Source organism: Lissotriton helveticus, chromosome 1_1 (genome assembly GCF_964261635.1).
Source record: "Lissotriton helveticus chromosome 1_1, aLisHel1.1, whole genome shotgun sequence".
Classification (NCBI taxonomy): domain Eukaryota; kingdom Metazoa; phylum Chordata; class Amphibia; order Caudata; family Salamandridae; genus Lissotriton; species Lissotriton helveticus.
Window position 1 is genome coordinate 1,042,012,317 of NC_136057.1, and position 16,311 is coordinate 1,042,028,627.

The 16,311-nt window shown below is 48.0% G+C and overlaps 1 protein-coding gene across 2 annotated transcripts in view; it reads left to right on the forward strand.

Annotated features, from left to right (window-relative positions):
- LOC144820290 (inositol oxygenase-like) overlaps nucleotides 1–14,078 on the forward strand; it is a 30,660-nt gene extending 16,582 nt beyond the window's left edge. Inside the window, exons 6-10 of one of the 2 annotated variants that reach the window (XM_078677873.1) lie at nucleotides 2,037–2,146; nucleotides 9,684–9,751; nucleotides 10,528–10,577; nucleotides 11,395–11,507; nucleotides 13,053–14,078. In XM_078677873.1, the coding sequence (XP_078533999.1) occupies nucleotides 2,037–2,146; nucleotides 9,684–9,751; nucleotides 10,528–10,577; nucleotides 11,395–11,507; nucleotides 13,053–13,161 (450 nt within the window). In that variant the 3' untranslated portion in view covers nucleotides 13,162–14,078. The remainder of the gene's footprint in view (nucleotides 1–2,036; nucleotides 2,147–9,683; nucleotides 9,752–10,527; nucleotides 10,578–11,394; nucleotides 11,508–13,052) is intronic. The other variant, XM_078677875.1, reaches the window with a different exon arrangement.
- The last annotated feature ends 2,233 nt before the right edge of the window (nucleotides 14,079–16,311 follow it).

Here is a 16,311-nt window from a genome sequence, read left to right on the forward strand (position 1 = left end):
AACAGGTTAACCATGTCAAGGAGGATGGGAAAGATGAGTTTACATGAAATTAGTGACGAATTCTATTGCTACACGTTTAGGGACCCCACCTTTCAAGGGGCCCACTGTTAAGGTGATTGGGACAGTCAAAGTACCCTCCATCATAAAGGTGTGAATAAAACCAGATTTTATTTTTAATTTGGGGTCTGATAATGCTTAACAGACTCTTAGAGCGCATGCCCGGACTGGACAACCTTAACCCCCACACTCTCAGCCAGTTGGTGGCAATTAAATCGAAAAATAATCTTTGTGATTGATCACTTCTTACTTCACCTCACCCGTCTCTTTACTTTTCTTTCTACCTGTCTCTACATCTCTATGTACCTACACTCTGCAGCGAAGTACTTCAGTGAGCGGTGAACAGCTCTGTCCCTGACACACTCTACAGTGGTGCAGGAATAATATTTAGAGGGAAGGATTCTGCCATCAATGGTACATCACTGATGTCATGGGGACTTTGAAAAATAAACATTCCAGCATCACCCAAAGAATAACTACAGAAAAATTAGCCACGTCCATTCAGCATGAGAGTAGTATGGATGTGTATGTGCCACTGTCACATATATTACTAAACCATGGTATAATATTGCACTGTCATTTATAGACAGCACATTTTCCACTAAAATGGGCCCTAAATTTGCAGAGGGAATTGGGGTTTCAGCAAATATTCATCATCTCCTCCTCACCAAGTAGAATGTCTTCATTTGCTTTGATCTGTTTCCATCACACTTCAGAATTACCAAAAAAATTTGCTTTCATGTGTGCTGCCTTCCCTAACTGCTGATATATGTTCAAATGTGCGTTAAGTTAAGTTCCAGGCATATAAATTTTGTTAGAAAAAACAATTACATGAAAGCCTTTCCTTGTACACTCCTAGTACCCCTTCAAGATCACCACATACACTTTGCAGTCAGAAAAAGAAAAGTAAACACCAATCTCCATTTTAAAAGAATAAGCAGCAATTTGTGAGCAGACATAGCCTGACAAAGCCAAGCGAAAAACATAGCCAAGCTTAAAACAAAAATATAAGATACGTTTCTTACTCATTCACCTTCTGAACTCCAGCATGTTATTTGGGGGACGCTGCGGCACCTCGCGCACCACTACTTCCAGCAGCTACGTCACTTTGATCTGAGATCATCCTTAAAAGCATTTCTGAAGTGCGTCACAGATGGCAAGCACCCCTTTGATGCATTAAATATAGGGGCAGAAGCATTTAAAAATGGGCTGGTAGTTTAACGGAAATAATGCAGGCTCGTATACACTAACATACATAGATAATGAGGTTTTTCCTGATCTCAGGAGTATCCTACGTATTTCCAGGATCACTCGACGGCCTAATAAATTATTATCCTCAATCACTAATTTTTCAATGTTTCATGGAATTAAACACATTTTTATTGTGATATGAAACAAGTAATACTTTTCTCTTGCGAATAAATGTTTTAGCATTTTTATAAAACACCTTCCTCTATATGATTTCGACGAAAGAACACGAGTACATTAGAGATAATATTCCAAAGCTTAAAAATCATTAATTGTTGCCGAGTGTGGGGTCAATCGCGATACAGAAGCGTGCAGAGCCACCTACTGGCAGGATGCTGAAACACTACTAAAACTGTTCACTCAAACTGCTCTCCAATGCGGAGTAGTTCATATTATGTGAGAGAAATTGCGCAAAATGACAAAAAAATTACCTGAAAGTATGCGTTATTATGTGAAATGCTAGCTTTGGCATTTTAAACTATTTTAGCCAGAAAAGTATCCGTGCGACTATTTCTGACGTGATAGTACATATAAATATGCGCGAACAGTCCTTGCGTTCACCTCCTTCGCCTTATTTAGTCCGATATCATTTTTACACACAACAAGATTAGCGCAGTCCTAGGTGTAATTCCCATTAAGGTGCAAAAATAAACTAATTAATAGAATTCGTTTGCACTTTGAGGTGTATTTCTAGGTATTATCGTCTGCTGATGCTCTTTCTCCGTCCGCAGTGGTGTGTTGTGGGGGACACGTTTCCTGTGGGCTGCAAGTTTCAAGATTCAATCGTCTTCCAAGACTGCACGTTCGAGAAGAACCCGGACAACAAACACTCCGAATACAGGTGAGTCGAGGGGCAGGCAGGGTCCCCTACGTCTCGCAGAATGAGGTAAGCGACTCCCCCTAGAGAACAGTCAAAACCACGTAAGTTGTATGGAAGGGATTACCAGGCTTCGCCTTCTCCGGAGCTATTGTGGGGACGGGATCCCTCTCTTGATTTAATAGCTCAATCATTTATATCAAAGTAGAGCCAAATGTACATTTGGAGGTTCATCTAGCATATGGCGCCATCTTGTGGCAACTCCCGTTGCCTGCCTTGTAAAGAAGTACAAACGCCGTTATGAGTTTGTACAAGTACTTTTATTTAGGAGCGCCGGGGCTGGCTTTCCTAGCGGTCGGCGCCAGGGAAACAATATGGCCGCCTTCCACTTCCTCTGTTGTCACTTCCTGTTCCGCCTTGGAACAACTAGAGCGCTACCACATCTCCCCCCTTTAATCACAATAAACAAATTTACAAAAGTCTTACTTCCAGTCCATCTCATAGTCCTTGAATCTCTCCGGTACCTTAATTCTCCGTCCTGCTCGAGTTTCTCTTCTCTCACTCGTTCTCTCTCCTCCTGTAGTCTCTTGTTCCTTTCTCTCTCTCTCACCTTCCGCTTTCCCGTCCTTTGCCATCTTCTCACTCTCTTCTTCGCCTCTGCTCCTTCCTTCCGTAGTCTCTCTACTCACTCTTTCTTCACCTGCCGTTTGTCCTTCCGTTCCGTTCACATACTCTCCTTGCCTTTCTCCACCTACACTTTCTCCATCCTCTATGACATTCTCCGTTCCTTCTTCCGCCTCATCTTCCCACTTCAGTATCTTGCTGCATTTGGCCATTCTGTCCATGGACCAAATCTTACCATCGCTCAGGAGAGCTGATCTAGCATAGGGCTCCACCACCTTGAGGGGAGGTGAGAACTTGCTCTCTCCTTTCTTCTTCATGATGGCTAGCTTCACCCTCACCCAATCACCTTTGTCTAGTTCTGTACTTTGAGTGTTCCGTCTTCTGTTGTAGTGTGCCGTGTAGACTTCCTGGGCTCTCTCTAAATTTTTCCTGACCACCGCCGGTGACCACTTACTCTGGACAATCAACTTCCTCCATGCTGCATTGTCTTTGGTGAAGGCCTCCCTGCCTCTTAAGATCTTGAAGGGGCTGTAGCCCGTGCTACCCGGTGTGATTCGGTATGCCCAAATCATCTTCTCCAGCTCCATTTCCCAATCCTTACCATCCACAATGGCGGCCTGAATGGTGCCCATAATCACTCGATTAAAGCGTTCCACCTGGCCATTTCCCGCCGGGTGGTAGATCGGGGTGTGTTTCACTTCAATTCCGTTTCTGTTGGTGAAGGCAGTCCACTTTTCTGACGTGAACTGGGGTCCATTGTCGCAGGTGATGATCCTCGGGATGCCTTCGCTGACAAATGTGGTACGCAAAAACTTTATCACTGCCTCAGTATCCACTCGTTCCAAGACTTGTAGCTCGGGCCACTTGGAATACCTATCAATGGCAACCACCACGTACTTTTGAGTGCCCTCCTTGTTCAGGACCGGTCCCATTATGTCCACTGACAACATCTCCCACGGGCCCTCTGGAATTGGAAATCTTCCCAGCGGTGGCCTCAGCATGCTCTGAGCCTTGTCCGATTTTGCGCAAGACTCGCAAGAGCGCACGTGTCTTTCTACCTGCGCGTCGATGGCTGGCCACCAGTATGCCTGTCTGGCTAAGGCTTTCGTTTTTGTGATGCCCTGGTGCCCTTCATGCAGTAAGGACATCAACCGTTCCAAAATGTTCCTGGGCGGTACCACTTTGTCCCCTCGGAGTAAGAACATTGGGTTTTCAGCCAAAGACAGTTCCTCTCGGACCTCCCAGTATCTCTTCAGCTCCTCCTTTAAGTGTCTCTTCTCTGGCCAGCCATGAACGACATATCCTTTTACGGCCTCCAGGTCTGTGTCTTCCCTGTAGGCTTCTTCCCAGTCCTGGGCGCTTATTACCTCCTCAGTGTCCTGGATGGTGGCTACCACGTATCCTTCCCACTCTTGCCTTTCTTCATTCCTTGCCTCTTCCATGGCAGCTGCCCTACTTAGGAAGTCGGCCACTTTGTTCTGTGGCCCTGGAATGTGCTCGACTTCATAGACAAAATCCAATAGCCGTAGGGTCATCTTGGCGATCCTGGGTGTGGCGTGGTCATGTCCGCTTGATGTCAGGACGCGAACTAAGGGCTTGTGATCGGTTTTCACAAGAAACTTGGCACCCCACAAGTATTGCCTGAATTTTTCTACCGCCCAGACTACCGCCAGCATCTCTTTCTCCACCACACTGAACTTCTCCTCATTGGGCGATAACGAGCGGGAGGCGAAGCTGACGGTCGACATCTCTCCTGACTCCTCTCTCTGCATCAGTACCGCTCCTAGTCCTCGGTCACTGGCGTCTGTGGTGAGAATAGACTCAGCTTTGGGGTCAAATCCCTTGAGGGGAATGGCTGTACCCATTTCTTGCTTGAGCGCGTCGAACTCTTCTTGCTCCTCCTTTCCCCACTGAAACCTGTTCCTTTCCTTGAGCAGTTGTCGTATGTAGTGTGTCTTTGTTGCGAAATGGGGGATGAATTTGCTGTAATACTCGGCCATCCCTAGGAATGACCGAACATCTTCCTTCTTTTCTGGAGTGGGCGCTTCCATGATGGCTCTCATGTTCGTTTTCTTCGGAGTTATGCCTTGTCCACTCACCTCATGGCCGAGGTATGTGACCGACTGTACTCCCAAATTGCATTTCGTCCACTCGGCAGTCAACCCACTGTCTTGCAGTTTCTGTAGTACCTTGTGAAGTTTCACATTGTGATCTTGCCTCGACTTCCCCATTACCAGAATGTCATCCTGGAAGAAGAGGACATCCTTCAGGTCTTTCAGGAGTTTATGCATGATTTTCTGGAACACAGCCGCAGCGGAAGCTAGGCCGAAAGGCATCCTCACGAACTCATAGCACCCGAATGGTGTGATGAACGACGTGAGGTGGGTGCACGACGGATGAAGCTTAACCTGATGATAGGCCGACGAGAGGTCCACCGTGGAAAACCATGTGACGTCCTTCGTTTTTGCCAGCATCTCACTGATGCGCGGCAAGGGGAATTTGTCTATGACAATGTTTTTGTTTAACTCCCTTAAGTCCACGCAGAGACGCACCTTGCCGTTGGGCTTTTGGGCTACAACCAGGGGAGACAGCCACTCCGCGCTCTCTATCGCCCTGATGACTCCTTCCTTTTCCAACCTGTCCAGCTCTACTTGTACTGCCTCTCTGCTGCGGAACGGAATGTTCCTCACTTTGTGCACTACTGGTACTGCCCCTTCCTTCAGTTTGATGAGGTGCGTGTACTTGCCCAGCTCGCCAATCTGCCCGTTTAATACTTTGGGATATGTTTTCTTCCACAGCTGCACATCTTCCCTGACCTCCATATCCATGAGTAGGATTTTCTCTATGCCACCAGGGTTGAGCTGGATCCCCAAAGCTCCTTGGTCCTTCCAACTCAGCACGGACGGGCCTCTCTCCGCTACGTACAGCTTGCATTGCGCGTGGCGACCTCTAAATTCAAACAAGAGCGGGCAGTAGCCCAACATGGGGATCTTTTGTCCAGTGTACGTTACCGGCCTCACATCCATGGGTAGGAGTGTTTCTTTGATCCTCGCTGCAAAGTTGTCTTCCCATACCTGCCTCTGAACAATCGAGATGGGTGCTCCGCTGTCCGCGATCATCTCCAAGGGTATGCCCCCTATGTGCATGTCGAGTCGGGGCCTGTCTGTGTTGGAACCGTCCATCTCCAGAATTTGGACATCAATGTACAGGAATTCCTCCTCTTCACCTTTGTCGTCCTGATCACTGGAATCGTCTCTCTGATCTTGGTCTACCAATCGCACCACGGCATTCTTCGGTTTCCTGCGACACACCTTCTCGTAGTGTCCAAAGATGTTGCAGTAGGAACACCTGGCCTTGAAGGCGGGGCACGCCTTGTCGTTTCCCAGATGGGTGCTGCTACCACACCTGTAACACTGGTTTTTTCCTGTTTTGTGTGACTTGCTGTCCGCCTGTGACTTGGTGGAGAATTCAGCTCTATTTCCTCCTTGGGTTTTTCTCGTCTCATTTTGCCTCCACCGGTCGTTTCTATTAGGCGCCATTACTCTACACACGGCTTGTGCTTCCTGGGCGTCTCTCTTCGCTGCTTGAGCACACCTTTTCGATAGCTCTGCTTTCTTGACCATCGCCCAGATTTCTTTGAGTGGAGCGTCGCCATTCACCCACAACTTCTCCTGTATGTGGGCACTAGAGGTATGCATAATAATTTGGTCCCTGATGAGGTCATCATGCAGCCCTCCAAATTTGCACGTGATAGCCAACTTCCTCAGTGCTACAACGTATTCGTCAACAGACTCTCCGCTCTTCTGCTTCCTCTGAAAGAAGTTGAATCTATCAATGGCGACACACACAACAGGCCTGTAATGTGCGTCTAAGTCTTCGATAGCATGATCAAACACCTCCGTGTCCGCTGCGGCTCTTTCCCCTTTCACGATAGTGTCATAGATCCTGAGCCCTTCTGGACCTAAGTTATGGAGCAGGATCTTCTTTTTCCTCTTACTCGTGAAGGGTGTATCGCCTTCCTCTTCTAGCGCCTCCAGATAGTTAAGGAAGTACCTCTTCCAGTCCTCCCATTTTCTTTCCGGTTCTCCACTCTTCGTGAGAAATGGAACTAGCTGGGTGAGGGATGTGCTCTGGCTCGCCATGGCTTGGACGTTCCTCTTGGCTTTTGGTACAGAGACTGTTTGCCTGGATGGACTCCCTGGGGCGCCTTGCTCTCCTCCCTCGTCTTCTCTGTGTTCCCCCTCGCTGTCCTCTCCCAATCCACCCTCTGTGGTGAGAGATGCTGCTCTCGAGCTGCCTCCTGCCTTTGTACTCGATGGGCCTGCAGTCTCCGCCAGCGTGCGCCTCTGTTCTCTGTTTCTATGGCACTAGCAAGGGCTTGCAGTGGTGCTATGGGGCTTGGTACCTTGTTGTCTCCTCGTGGGTGTCTCCTGCCGCCTCGCTGTGCTCTCTGCCTTCTTCTGATGTTGTTTCTTTGTGCAGTAGCCTGTTCTGGGTTCTGGTGTCGGTGTGTGGCCCCTTTCTGGCTTGTGGTCGTCCTGGTGCTTTTTTCACGCTTCTTTTCTACCTTGCCGGCTCCTCTGCCGCGCTCCGTGGTCGTTTTCCGCCTCACGCGATATGCGTGCGCACCGCAGGGGTCGCGTGAGCGTTCGGGTTCTTTACTCGTCCCGACTCGTCGCCATTGTAAAGAAGTACAAACGCCGTTATGAGTTTGTACAAGTACTTTTATTTAGGAGCGCCGGGGCTGGCTTTCCTAGCGGTCGGCGCCAGGGAAACAATATGGCCGCCTTCCACTTCCTCTGTTGTCACTTCCTGTTCCGCCTTGGAACAACTAGAGCGCTACCACATGCCTCAATTCGAATTTATCATAAAAGCAGGCAAACCTGTTCTCATGGTACATAAATCAGACGTCGAAGCGCAAAAGTGTGGGAACTATGGTGAGTGCAATAGGGGTCGGTCAGCGAATTTGGGGTGAGGCAACAAGAAGTATGGAAACTGTTAATGTTAAATTAAAAAAGATTGGGACTGTCTTTCCCAATAGATTCTGCCTACTTCAACCAGTGCATCCATTAACTCGGCAGCAATTGCACGGGGCCCTGAAAAGTGTGGGGCTGTGGCAGACACAAATATCACACTTGGCATATATGAGCCCCCCCCCTTACAACGCACAGAAGTGATCCCTATATTTTGATGATATATTCTGGTGGTTGCATACCTTTGGGAGAGTATCTGTATTCATCTCCAGTGGGTAAAAAAGGGGTGGTAACCATGGACGACATTTGGAGGTCAGCAGAGTTCGTAGTTGCTACCCCTAGCTTGCCCCTTGCTACCCCTGGCACTGCCTTGAGACCCCAGGCATCAGAGGTGGCAAAATCAGTACCAAGAACACAGGAGTATCTCGAATTTCCAGAGTCAGGATCTAACCTCGTTTTCTGTTCATTACATTATTAGTGAATAATTATTTATTATTCACTATTAGTGTAATAAATAGTGAAGCAGCAAGATCTGGGCCTTCACTGGTATCTTAGATAAGAAAAATAAAATGGTTTTAATGTATGTTGTGTGTGTGCATGTGGGTGAGAGTGAGTTTGGGCGAGTACGCGTCTATATTTGTGAGAATGTATCTCTGTATGTGGGATTGTGGATATGTGGGTGTCAAAATAAGTAAGTATAAGTGAGTAAGAGTGAGTGACTAAGAGTGGGAGATTCAGGGTGCATGATTGCACAAGAGTAGGTGAAAATAAATGAGTGCATGTCAGGCTATTGATATAGTGAGTGTGTGTAAGTGTGAATAAGTGAATGCAAGTGAGCATGTGTTGTTATGCTTGCATGTCCGCTGTTGGACCTGGCATGCTTCTTGGCTTATAGATACACCTTTAACAAAATGTTAGCACTGGAATACTGGAGGCAATACTTGCATATGGGGTACCATCCACAAAATACTACTGCTGGCACTCTGTAGGTAAACTTTGGCATAGAGCACTCATGCAAAAAATGCCAGCGCTGGAGGAACTTCTTGGCATAGTTGGCACCTGTGGCAAATTGCTTATGATGGCACATTGGAGGAAATTCTTGGCATATGGGAAGATAGATGTGGCAAGGTCCTGAGGCCATTCATGACAAAATGTGGTCCTGGATATATTAGACATAACCTTTGACATAAGGGACTTCCACAGTGCAAGAGAAGTACTATTAAGAAAATTCAGGCACAGGCATATTGTATGTAATGTTTGGGAAAGGGGGCCACCATGGCAAAATGCTGGTCCTAGCAATGGAGGTAATTTTTGACTTAAGGGGGCACCCATGGGACATTTTAAAAACATAATTGGGTGAACTCATGGGGACTGTTAGATTTCAGTAGCTTGGCGCATCATGAAAGAATTTGAAAATTTAGTGAGTGGTTTTTAGAACCTATGGCTTTTTAGCAAACTATGTGAAAATTGTGCATTGAAATGCACTAGTAAAGCCCTTTATTTCAAAATGTTCTCAGGGAAAAGAAGCCCCCACCCTTTGTTCTCCCCTAGAAGAATGTACAATATTAATTATGAAACTTTAGCAATGTTAATTATTATGTCATCAGGATTAAGGTTATGGGACATTACTTCTTGGGACGGTGCAGGGTCATAGGTCATATAATGTGACTCCCTGTGACATCATTAAAGCCTAAGGGTATATGATGTCATTTCTGCTACCACTGGCATTTTGGTGAATCGACGTCCATGGTGGTAACAAGAGAGTTTCTTCAGTATGTAAACTGTCTCCCCATGTGACAAATCCAGAAAGATGTGATGGGAAAGTGAGCGCTTTCTTTGGGTGTCACCCTAGAGTATAGAGAGACGTTTGTCTGCGAGACTCTGAAAGGCTCCACTTACTCTAATTTCCTTCAAACAGTGAGGCTGAGATGAACTCTAAAGGTCTCTGTCATCTCTCTTCCTAGCACAAAGTACGGGACTTACACTCCTCAATGCGGACTGGACAACGTGCTGATGTCATGGGGCCATGACGGTAAGGAACTTCCAGGTCTCTGTCTCTTTCAGGGGTAAGACTTTATCTCGGGGATCAGTCTCTTGCGTCAGATGAACCCTCAAGAGTTCCTCACTAACAAAATTACCACTCTCTGTCTGGTAAAATCTGCCCACGAAGTGCACAACACACAGGGATTTTGGGCCCTGGGGTTTTCTCACAAGTAAGATTTTCTGGCAGAGCGGGCTAGACAGGCACTTCTCAGTAGCATACGTTGGTACATAAGGCGCTCTCAGCAGCAGAGCAGGTAAGGCGGGTCCAACATCTGGCCTGGCCCCGCCCACTGTTTGCTGCTCTTCTGTCGCCTTTTCATCCCTCCACTAAGTCATTCTCTTCCATCGCTGTCTCTACAGTCCCAGTCCCCTGCTAGCAGCCGCTTTTCCTCACTCCTACTTTCTGCCCCTCTTCCCGCACAGACACCCCTAGCTGTACCTCCCTTCACAGCCACAACTATTACTTTGTTGGTCAATAATCTCGTAAGGGTCAGAGCTGCCCCGGGTCTTAAATACCGCCCTTCGGCCTAGCTCGTTTACCTCAAACTGTGACATTGGGAAGCTTTTGCCATCAACGCTTTTAGCCACCATTAGCGTCAATAAGCTTCTTCTCGCTGCTGTGACGTCAATGCAGTAACTAACAGCATCTTCAAATGCCCACTTGGGCTAGTAGTCGGGTTTGGGACCCATACCTAATAAAGTGGGTATAGCAGGCTAGAGCAACTCCTGTCTGCATGCACTGACGTCCTTCTCTTTCTCTTCCAGAGTACATGTACAAGGTGTTGAAATTCAACAACTGCTCCCTTCCCGCAGAGGTAAGGTCAACGGGCATGTGATGGGATATCAGGGCAGACCAGAAGCATTCTGTTGTGGGATGATGCCAGAAGGGAAGGAGGAAAGAGGTGCCCTAACCCTGCCACTGAGGGTCTCTCAAGAGAGGTCCTACTCTCTGACCATCCGATGGACTCGGGTCAGGGCTCTAGCTTCTTGCTCTAAGGTCTAGGAAGAGGTCTGTAGCCCTCCAGGGCCAGAGAGTGACTTTTCCAAAAACAAAAGAAATCCACCAGAGGGGACATCCCTTGAGGCCATTAGACCCTCCAATGAATGGCCGGTCTGGAAGGCTATCCGGTGCTTTAATTTGAGCCGATGGGGGCCACTCATTTTTGGGGATCATCACTTATTTTTCTTCATCAGATATTTCCTGAAAGAAAGAGGGGGCAAAACAAGTAGGAAGAGACAGTTGGAAAACCGTCACCAAGGGAGAACGCAAGAAAACGCAAGACAGAGTGAGACAACAGGCAGGAATGTCTGGCAGTGAATTAAAGAGGACTGTGGGGTAATCCAAACTTTGCAGCCTTGGTATTTATTGTGCCATCAAGCAATAGTTCCGTTTGCAGGCTTCTAAGCGTGGCACTGGCCCTCAATCTTTTACAAATTAGGCACCTATCTCCCCCTGCAGCTGGAAGCACCTCAGGAGAGCTCTGACTAACAGCGTAGAGCCTCCAGGGTGCACTGAAGTGTACACAAATATATCACTGGTTACCAGGGCTCTAAACAACGTAAACATCTCCTTCAGGAGAGGCCCCTGACCTTCCCGCCAGATTCTAACTGTTTTTCCCGCCTTTCTTGCAGGGTTTCTACATGATCCGCTTCCACTCGTTCTACCCCTGGCACACGGGCGGGGACTACATGCACCTGTGCGACAAGAAGGACCTCCGCATGCTGCCCTGGGTGCAGGAGTTCAAGTACGTGCGTGCGTGCGTGCGTGCTTGTCTGCCTGTGTGCGTGCCTTTCTGCATGCGTGCCTGTCTGCGTATGTGCGTGCGTGCGCAACGAGTATGTAACAGAAAGGTTGGGAAGGCGCTGCTCTGTACAGAGGCAACCATGGGCGTCCGCAGAAATGTTTCCGGGGGGGGGGGGGCAAAATGTTAACTTCATCACTCGCCTTCCTGGGGGCAAAATGTTAACTTCATCACTCGCCTTCAAGGCACGTTTAATGCAGACGGACCATTTTCATTCTTTATGTGAGGATCAGCAGCAGAGAGAATGACAATGGTCCTGTCCACAGTCTGCTCGAGGTCGGGGAGGGGCTGCTGCTGCCTCTAGAGTTCAAAGAAAAGTGTGAGAGAGCCCAAGTGAGAGAACTTTTAAACTCCTGGAGCTTCTCGCAGGGGAACAGCCTGCTGTAATCTTGAACATTACGGACCAAAAGGAATGGGACCGGCGATCCAGGGGGGGGGGGGGGGGCAAGCGCACCCCCTTGCCCTCCACTGCGGACGCCCATGGAGGCAGCCACAGGGAAGGGATAAAGGAACTCTGGAGACATCACCAGACAGGGAAAGAAGACTCCAAGGTGGACAGAAGCATGGACAGGTGCAGGGGTCCACACCCAACCATGGGGGTAGAGCTAGTGGGCTCTAATGAGAGCCGGGGGTTGCTGCGACTGTACTGGCAGGGGGGCCGATGAAGAACACTCAACTGACAGCAACAGAGACCCAAAAAGGGGACACCATGGAGAGAGAGAGAGAGACATGGGACGGGTACAGGGGGCTATAGTCTTGGGAGGCGAGTGGAAGATACCCCACAAACACCCATGGGGCAAGTACAGAGACTAATGGGGAGTGAAGATGATCTTTTGCAGACAGTGACAAGTGGGGAGAATCGCCAGACATACAGACAGCAGGCAGAGTGCCCACAAAATGTGATAGTAATGGTGAGGTTAAATAGGGGTCACGGTGAGCCCTAGGGATGAGTAAAGCAGGTGTAACTAGTGTTGGGGTAGTCATGAGACACAGTCATGGAGTGAGTACATAAGTATTACAGACAGCAGGTTTGTAAAGGGTGCACTTCAGGCAGAGTTGAAGGGTACAGGGTGCCTGACAGACAGCCGGGTGTAGCAGGGTCTTCACACAAAGAGAGCCTGAGGTGTGCACAAGGGTTTTTGAGGTGTGCAAGTCAACCACTGGTGTGGGGAAGTAGAGCGAGGACCCTACAGACAGAAATGGGGGGGGAAACAAAGATATTTCTACAGCTGATTGGGCAGGCAAGAGTGCGTAGACATGACCAACAATCATGAGAACAGGCAGTGAGGTGGGCAGGAATGTCCACAAATATAGAGTGACTTGCGAAAGCCCCAGGAAGAGGCGTTCTGCAGCCCAATAGTCAGGGACAGGTGAGCTCCACAGACAAGTCCCAGGGACTGAAGTGTGCCGCCAAGAGTCCATCTTAGTGAGGGGAGGGACTGTCGTCCTTCATGAAATAAACACTCTTTTTATTCTATTTTTCTTTAGTAAATTTGACCTCTACACCAAGACAGAAGACATGCCGGACGTGGAGAGCCTGCGGCCCTACTACCAGTCTCTGATTGACAAGTACTGCCCGGGCATACTGTCCTGGTGATAAAAGCGTGGCTCAGCCACCCAGAAGACACAAAACGGGGGGGGTGGGGGGTGAGGAGAGGGAGGGAAGCGGCCAACCTGTGAACTCAGAAACACTTGTAACTGAAAAACCTGAGATGCAATCCTGCATTAGGAGCAAACCATAGCTGCAGAGACAGGGGAGTCTCCAGTTTGTGATGAGGCAGGGCAAAGGGCTGACCTAATGGGCCCCATTGGAACCTACCTACTCCGACATGGATGGAGGTGGCCCAACAGCTGACATCATGACAGCATCTGGAACAAAGTTTGGCGTCCTGCAACTGACTGTGGCACTTAAGGGTCACGGGGAACAACAAACAGATTCTAAGCAATATGGCGTGAGCGGGAAAGTGCCTGCCCCACCCCTGGCACTACACTACAAAATGCCCACTACCAGCCAGAGCAAACTAGACTCCCAGAGGTCAACGGATTAGGTCCTCTCTGTGGTTGTTGCCAATACTTTCGCTTCATCTTGAAACCTTTTTAAGGTCAGATAAATAAATGAAGAGCTGTATGAGGTCAATGCCACGCGCAAGAGGTCGATGCCACACGATGGAAACGTAGGTGACGGGTCAATAAAACCAGATAAGTCTCCGATGCTTCTTTGGCATCTGCTCCATCCTTCTTGACTCCAGGCCTTTGGAGAATTAAGCAATTCTCGGTTGGCTCGTGCCCCTACAAGCTGGGATGGCATAAAGTAACTGAACTTACCACTTGCTGTGTCCGGTTACCCCAGCACCATTTTATTGGAACCACTAGACTTCTGGAGCAGACGGATATGTTCTACAAGGTCAGTTGCAGCGACCCATTGAAAAGGACACCCTCCATTGCAGCTTTTTTTTGCTCAGTTTGTAACTTGCGTGTCTGATTGAATAAACATCTAATTGTTTTAATATTAAAGGCAGTGTTGTTTGTACTCATCTTTTGCTTTGTTTATCTGACTAGTAAGTAGCATCACCATCCCCTGAGTGGGGTCATCAAGCTCGAGTGTTAACACGAAAGGACACAGAGCATCATTTGATTAGATACTAAAGTGCAGGCATTTACTTAATCGGATACCCACATTCACCTTTGCCAGGAGCTTTGCTGGTGAGGATCAGAGTGAGTTGAGTTTGTGAGTGGTGGGATAGGACTTCACCTCGCAGAAGAAATTCCTTATGGTTAGGAAGGTCTGTTGTGCTTTTAGGTGGGTCGAGAGTTTAGGGTACGTAGCAGCTGCTATGAAAGAGCACCCTGCAGGCTGGTTTATTCTTTTTCATGGAGAATACGAGTGTCAATGCAATATTGGCTTTAGCGCTAGTAATATTATACTTCGACTACAGCGTTTTTGCAGAAATGGTTCAATATGCTGGCCAGATATGTTTTTTGCATGTGAATTGCTTAGTGAGTGAGCTGTAGGAGAAGGTGTTTTTTTTTTATTTCAAAAGATTTTATTAGAAGAAGTTTTTTACAAAACAGTACAGAGTAAGCCGATCGAAGGCAACACTGGTAAATGTAAACATACGTATCGGTAATAATACATACGGGCTTGTTATGGCGTATGTGAGCTGGTTATACATCGGCTGCTTGAGTCCTTGTCTTAACATACCGGTCAAAAGCATTGCCCCCCTACGGTCGGAAAAGATCGTGTGTAGAGGTGAGTAGGACAGAGATGAGAGGGAGTGAGAGAAAGGACGGACACAGGTGCGGTGAATAGAGGTTGTGTGGCCAGCGAGATTTTGCAGACGGGTTACGCCACGGGGGGTTAGGGTGGTGGCGGGGGTCTGTGTGGGGCCGAGAGGTGCATTCACGGCAGTTTTTATGAGGCAAGGTATTTGTCCCGGGAGAGCCACATCTCATTGCTGCGTCCAACTTGTGGTGTTTGATTTTTCGTTATGTTGTCTGCTCCCCTTAGGAAGGTGACCCAGTTGAACCATACTTTGAAAGTGGCCTTCCCTGTATCTTTCCAGTTAGACAGGATTGTCTTGGTTGCCGCCGTGAGGAGCAGGTCAATGAGGCTCCTGTCATTGGCAGATTTAATCTGCGGTGCTGTGAATGCGTACGCTATGCTGAGGAGATCTATTTTTGGAGTGTACCCAGTTACATTGTGGATGAATCCTGTTACTTTCCCCCAGAAATTTTTAACTTTAGGGCATTGGAATATCATGTGTTCTAGGTCACCTCTCTGTTTCTGACAGTTCCAGCTTAATAAGTCGTTGTCAGTGAGACCGACCGCTGCTAGGCGTGCCGGGGTCCAGTATGCCCTGTGTAGGAGCCAGAATTTTGTTTGCGCTAGTGTTGAGGTGACTTTGTACCTGCTTGCCGAGGCCAAGGGAGGGCCTTTTCTTTCTCGCTAAACCGCCCTTCGTTTAGTGTTTCCCAGCGATCCATGAATTTCCTGTTCAAATTTGTTGTTTTTGCCCTAAGTAATTTGTAGAGGTGCGATGTTTGGTGTCCAAGTTTGTTGAGATTTGACATGTATTGGTGTATTGTTGGCACTTCTTTGCTTAGTTTTGCTCTGGTGATGGCCGCTTTGATTTTGAGGAAGTTATATAATTCTATGTCTGGGAGGTCGTGCGCCATTTGTAGGTTGGAGAAGGTGGAAGGGGACCCTCGTTCTTCTAGCTGGGATGGGGTGTGGATACCTCGCCGGATCCAGGGGGTTATATTAAGTACGCTGTTCTTGTATTTAATTTTTGTGTTGAACCAAATGGATTCATATTTTGTGTTTCTTATACTCTTCTCCATTCTTTTGTCTACTTGCAGGAGGGCATTTTTGGTGTTTCTGAGGATTATGTTGGTGGCTGCCGGATGTTTGTTAGCCGTGAGGAGCTTCCTCTAGTTCCAGCCAGGCTGGTGTGTAACCCTGTTCCTGCGTGAGCCAGTATATGCCTTGCCTGGCCAGGCAGGCTGTTTGGAAAGTCTTAAAGTTTGTGACGTTAAGCCCCCCTAGGTCCTTGCTGAGCCTGAGTTTCTGGAGGCTAATCCTGGCTTTTTTACCCCTCCAGAGGAACGAGTTTATCATTGTGTTCAGTTTTTTGTGGAATTCTTCCGTAACTATCAGTGGCAGCATACTCAGCAGGGAGTTGACCATTGGAGTTAGCATCATTTTAACGGTTTCTACTCTGCCCCACCAACTAACGTACTTGGGGGC